The sequence below is a fragment of the Monodelphis domestica genome, chromosome 6 (genome assembly GCF_027887165.1).
Source record: "Monodelphis domestica isolate mMonDom1 chromosome 6, mMonDom1.pri, whole genome shotgun sequence".
Lineage (NCBI taxonomy): Eukaryota > Metazoa > Chordata > Mammalia > Didelphimorphia > Didelphidae > Monodelphis > Monodelphis domestica.
This window is the reverse complement of record NC_077232.1, coordinates 297,113,774-297,119,773: the sequence shown is the minus strand read 5'-3', so window position 1 is coordinate 297,119,773 and position 6,000 is coordinate 297,113,774. Positions and strand designations below refer to the sequence as shown.

At 46.2% G+C, this 6,000-nt stretch overlaps 1 protein-coding gene across 4 annotated transcripts in view; it reads right to left on the bottom strand.

The window, feature by feature from the left end:
- Positions 1-719: 719 nt before the first annotated feature.
- The window catches only part of RBPMS (RNA binding protein, mRNA processing factor), a 128,260-nt gene continuing 122,979 nt past the window's right edge, over positions 720-6,000 (bottom strand). For all 4 annotated transcript variants that reach the window (XM_007495582.3, XM_007495587.3, XM_007495588.3 and 1 more), the window contains 2 exons: positions 2,840-2,946; positions 720-837 (listed from right to left, as the gene is read on the bottom strand). In XM_007495582.3, the coding sequence (XP_007495644.1) occupies positions 2,932-2,946 (15 nt within the window). In that variant the 3' untranslated portion in view covers positions 720-837; positions 2,840-2,931. The remainder of the gene's footprint in view (positions 838-2,839; positions 2,947-6,000) is intronic.

Genomic DNA, 6,000 nt, shown 5'->3' with positions numbered 1-6,000 from the left:
ACGGGTTCTGAAGAGGTCTCTCTTGACCACTAGCTCCTCTCAAGAAAAGGAAACCGAATCCTGCCTGGCTTAGGGCTGCCAAACACCTAGGACCTAGCCTAGTGTTTGCAGATCTCCTTTGCAGAGCTGTGGGCCCCGGGGCAGGAGACCCCAGAAGGCTCCCAATCTTCTGGATCACAAGGGAACAAAGCCCCCCTCCCCCAGGCACTCTCCCTTAAGGGGGGTGATGACACGTCAGTGAGCAAGACACTTAGCCTGCTCCCACCCAGTCTGGCGCGGCTCCCGGGCTAGGGGCCCTAGACCCAGCTGTGAAGGTACAAAGCAGGGGGCTTCCCCCGGGGGCCAGACTGTCTTCCTAAAAAAGCCCGGCCCAACGGAGAGGTGACAGTGAATCCCAGAACTGAACACAACTTGTCTCCCACATGCGCACCCCGAATGACCTTCCCCAGACGCAAAGCAGAACAAAAACACACAAACTCACGATACAAAAGAGCCGAGATTTCTAAAAACTCCCCCACATGCAGGTCAGAGGGGAACACAATGGAAACTCTTATTCTATAAGCACAAACGCGGTGGCCACCCAGGCATCCTTCCAGTGTTCTGTAGAAAACCACTCTCTCCTGCCACTGCTTTACATTGTTGAAAACTCCATTCAGACTCTCGCCGCGAACGGCTGGCAGACACAGTTACAGAAACACGACTGCTTACATGATACAGTGTCAAAGAGAAAAACAGTTTTATTTATTATTATACTTTTTCTTCGACAAGTACAGATGTGTGATAGAGGCTGTGGCAACGTCTTGGAGGAATCAAAACCAGGTGATGCTTCATTCAAGCCTGAAACGGAAAAGCAAGAACCAGGTGAGTCAGGAGGAGGCCCCGAACCTCCCGAAGAGCGGCCCGCCTGCCCGGCCTCCTGCCCTGCTACATGCTGCCCTCTCCTGGGGAAGGCAGACAGGATAGAAGGCTGTCTAGTACAGTCTAGAATCAAAGCTAGTTGGGAGGGAAACACGACTGGAATGATGGAGCGTCGAGGTGTTGGTGCAGAATCTTCCAGAGGACAGTGAGGAATCCTGCAAGGATTAAAGATGCGGCCCCAACGTTCACATCCTTTGACCCTGAGATGTTCTCCAGGACTTTAATTAGGCACCTACTGTGTGCCTGGCGCGACACAAAGAAGGGCAGGGAAGACAAGCAAATGCCGATGGACGAGGAAGGCATTCGGGGGGCAGAAAGATCCGGCAAACGCCGAAATAGCATTTGGTGTGGCAGCAAAGACCTGGAGACGGAGAGGGATGGCTGGGGGATGGCTGAACCAAGAGTGGTACCCGCAGGCACAGGGAACGTTAGGAGCAACTGGCTCCTCTTGGTGTGTACTCCCAGGGCGAGGGTCCGGAGGCCGGCGAGGCCAGGACACGCTCCTCCGGCCGGCCGGGGGGTCCCTCCCTCTCTTGCTTTTAGGACAAACGGGAAGGACTCAGAGACACAAGGGCAGCGCCGAGCTGATCCCTGAAGGCAAGTGGAAGAATGCTCGGCTGACAGCCACCGAATACCCTGTTCTGGGGCGCCGGAGAGGGGAGTGTGGCGTCCTAGAAATCAACAAAGCCTCTCAACGAGCGTGCACAACCACCTGCAGAAGGGGAGGCCCAGCCCGAGCAGGGACAGCGACTTCCAGGGGGCTGTAGAGGCCAGCAGCAAAGATTCACAGACTTACAGGTGCAGGGATCTGGGCAGCCAACTGGGCAGTCCAACACTCATTTCAGCCTCCAACCCTTTCATTTTACAGATGAGGAAACTGAGGCCCAGGGAAGTTGTAGTATCATAGAACTGGAAGGGACATCAGAGTTCCAATCCAGTTTAAAACCTTAATTTTGAGGGCAGCTGGGTGGAGTGAGAGCCAGGCCTAGAGACGGGAGATCCTGGGTTCAAATCTGGCCTCAGACACTTCCCAGCTGTGTGACCCTGGGCAAGTCACTTGACCCCCATGGCCTAGCCCTTACCATTCTGCCTTGAAGCCAATACACAGGATTGATTCTAAGAAGGAAGGTGAGGGTTAAAAGACAAAACAAAACAAAAAACAAGAAATCGAGCATTAAGCACTTGGTAAGCTCAAATCTGGGGGGCCGGGTGATGGCGCTGGCTCCCAATGGCCGTTGTGAGCAAGGCAAAGCTGTCCTCGCAGAGGGAACGCCCGCGTGCTCACCGTGGCAGGCACCGTCCTTGGAGCAGCAGGGAGGGCAGACGAGGCCCGACCTCCAAGCCACCAGACCCAGAAGGAGAGCCTCTGACAGGCAGACAGCCAGGGCTGCCTCACTAGGTCCTGGGGAGGGAGGGGTGATGGGAATTCTGAGGCCGAGGGGCAAAATAACACAGTCAGAGGCAGGATCCAAGTTCAAGTCAACCTTTGCCTTCCTGCTTAGCCTCAAACTGTAGATGGCAAAGAGCAGTAAAGTCCAGGGTGAGGTATTTGGGGTCAAGTGACTGGTCCAGATCACATCGGAACCGTCCGTCTCTAGACCTGGGTCTTCACAGTGACAACAGCTGCCATTTATATATTACTTAAAGGCTGATAAAGACGTTTACAAATAGCATCTCATTTGAGCTTCGCAACAATCCGAAGAGGGAACTGCTATTACTATCCCCTTTTTGCAAATGAACATATTTTGGCTAAAAAGATGTCAAATGCCTTACTAAGGGCCTCACACAGCCAGGAAGCATTTGAGACAGGACTTGAACTCAGGTCCTGTTCACCGAGCATAATGCTATGTGAAGAGCATCAACCTTTTCCAACTTCATGAAACCTTTTGGAATGGTCTGGCTGGTCGGTCTGCATACTCACCAGTAAGCTGCAGTCTTAACAAAAAAGCTCGTGAAACCAGCAGCTACTGCCGAAGATTGTATCAATACCCACAAGACAAAGTGTAGCCGCCATCACACACCTGGTACCTGGGAAGGAGGAAGAGATGCATCTATGAACATGCATCACCATGGCCCCAGATGGCAGCTCAAAGTCCTCTCTCTCTCTCTCTGTTTGTTTCTCTCTCTCTCTCTGTTTGTTTCTCTCTCTCTCTCTCTCTCTCTCTCTCTCTCTCTCTCTCTCTCTCTCTCTCTCTCTCTCTCCCTCCCTCTTCCTCCCTCCCTCTTCTCTCTCTCCCTTTCTCTCCCTCTCCCTCCCCCCTCTCTCCCTTTCTCTTTCCCTCCCTCCCTCTCTCTCTCTCTCTCCTTCTTCTCTCTCTCCCTCTTCTCTCTATTTCTTTCTCTCTCCTTTTCTCCTTTCTCTCTCTCTCCCTCTTCAGATGAAAAATGTGTATCTACACACCTATAACAGTGACTGAGCAGGAACTGTGGCTCACTCATCAGACTTCAAAGGAGAAACAACTTGTCTCACTCTCTATTTCTTCCTTTTGGAACTCTGCTGGTTCGTTCTCTCTCTCTCTCTCTCTCTCTCCCTCTCTCTCTCTCTCTCTCTCTCTCTCCCTCTCTCTCTCTCTCTCTCTCTCTCTCTCTCTCTCTCTCTCTCTCTCTCTCTCTCTCTCTCTCTCTCTCTCTCTTCCCCTCTCTCTCCCTCTTCTCTCTCTCCTCTCTCTCTCTCTCTCTCTCTCTTCCCCTCTCTCTCCCTCTTCTCTCTCTCCTCTCTCTCTCTCTCTCTCTCTCTCTCTCTCAACCCACAGACAGTTAGACTGGAAAAGGTCCAACAATGCACTCCGAGAAAGTGCTCTGCTCTTGGCAGCAAGAGGGCCAGTCTCTGAATCCCAGCTTGTCCACAGAGTCCTTGGGGGCCCATGAAAAAATAATTTCTCCTCTGTAGACCTTAGTTTCCTTATCTTGATTGTGAGGAGATTGGGCCACCTGATTATAGTCACAGGCTCAGAATAAGAAAGGACATTAGAGGGCTTCTGGCCTAGCAATGACGTTCAAGTCCTTTGGTTTCAAATTGAATAGTCCAACCATGGCACTATGTGATAATTCAATTCACTAAGCATTTTTAAAGCACCTGTTGCGTGCCATGCTCTGTGGTAGGCCCTGAAAAAGCAACAATAAAAGTGAAATATTCTCTGCCTTCAAGGAGTTTACATTCTACTATGGGGAGACAAGGAGCCTGAGAAGTCAACACAAAATTATGTGAAAGATAAATGCAAAGAAATCTGTACTAGAGTATCTCTAAATCCTCAACCAATCAAGACATTATGAATTACCTACTATGGTCAAATATGATGCTGACCTTTAGGGGAAACAGGGGGGAAACTCCCTAGTTTTAGGCAATCCAATTCTTCCTTTCCTGGTTATATTTGAAATTAACAATCAAAAAGTCCCATATGTTTAAAACCAAATGTGATGGAAGACAGTTTAAAGAACCCCTATCTACATGAGCATACAATCTAAAGGAGAGAAAATAACTCAAGATAGAACCTGAGAAATGAGAGGCATGAACTACATGCTGTTAGTTGAGAGGAAGGAGAGAAATCATCATCTCAGAAAAGGTGATAGTATAAGAAAGCTATGAGGGTTTCAATGATTGCATTCCATTTAGACCTAGAAAAATCTAATCACAAAACAAAAAAGAAAGAATTAAGGAAGTGAACAGATTTTTCCAAGTTCTGCAAGATAGATCTCTGGTAATTACTGAATGGAAATAGAAAGGAGTATTCATTTTTAAGATGTGCATGGCACTTTGGCAGAAATTGACCATATATTAGGGCATAAAAACCTTGCAAACAACTGAAGAAACACATCAATATTAAACATATCCCTAATAAACAATTATAATAAAATTACATACAATGTTTAACTCAAGTATCACCCATCTCTTTAAAGAAGCCCTCTAAAGTCCTTTCTTATTCTGAGTCTGTGACTATAGTCATGTGGCCCAAACTCCTCACAATCAAGATAAGGAAACTAAGGTCTACAGAGGAGAAATTATTTGTTCACAGGCCCCCAAGGACTCTTGTTCTTTTTTTTTTAACCCTTACCTTCCATCTTGGAAGCAATACTATGTATTTTTTCCAAGTAGCCAGGCAATGGGGGATTAAATAACTTGCCCAGGGTTATACAGCTGGGAAGTGTCTGAGGCCATGTTTGAACTTAGGACCTCCCATCTCTACGCCTGACTTTCAATCCACTGAGCCACCCAGCTGCCCCCAGAAGTACTTTTTTCTCATGTCTCTTTGTAACCAACCTTAACCATTATGATTATACCAATATGGTTCTTTGTTTATCTTTTTAGTTATACAGCTGGTGTCGCTGAGCATATTGTTCTCCTTGTCCTGCTTCCTTTGCTTTGCAACAGTTCATTTGCTACTCTGAATAATTAATATTCATTTTAAAAAAAATAATTATTTAAATTATTTTTTTCAAATCACATATAAAAATTGTTTTAAACATTCATTTAAAAAAATTTTGAGGGGCAGCTAGGTGGCTCAGTAGATAGAAAGCCTGGAGATGGAAGATCTTGGGTTCAAATGTGGCTTCGGATATTTCCTAGCTGTGTGATCCTGAGAGAATCTTTATATCCCCATTGCCTACCAATTACCACATTATTACACTCTCCTGCCTTGGAACCAATATACACTAGGGTGTCTAAGATGGTAAGTTAAGGATTAAAAAAAAATTTTTTTTTTAGTTCCAAACTTTCTTCCTCTCTTCTCTCTCCCCTGAGATGGAAAGCAATTAATATTAATTATTTCTTATGACACATTTATATTACATTATGGTGTTTTGCCATTCTTGAAGGGATTATCCTCCCGACTGATTTTTTTTAATTTGAAAAATGTATTTTCAGTTCTAAATTCCTTCCAACATTTCCTCTACCCATTGAGAAAGCAAGAAATATGATAGCAATTATACACATGAAATTTTGCAAAATTTATTTCCACATTAGCCATGTTGCATAAAACAAGAAAAATGTTTTGATCCTCACTCAGAGCACACACTGATGACTTTTGTTTAGAAAACTAAATAAGTTTTTTAAAAAGAGTGTTGCTAGACTTTAATATAATAATT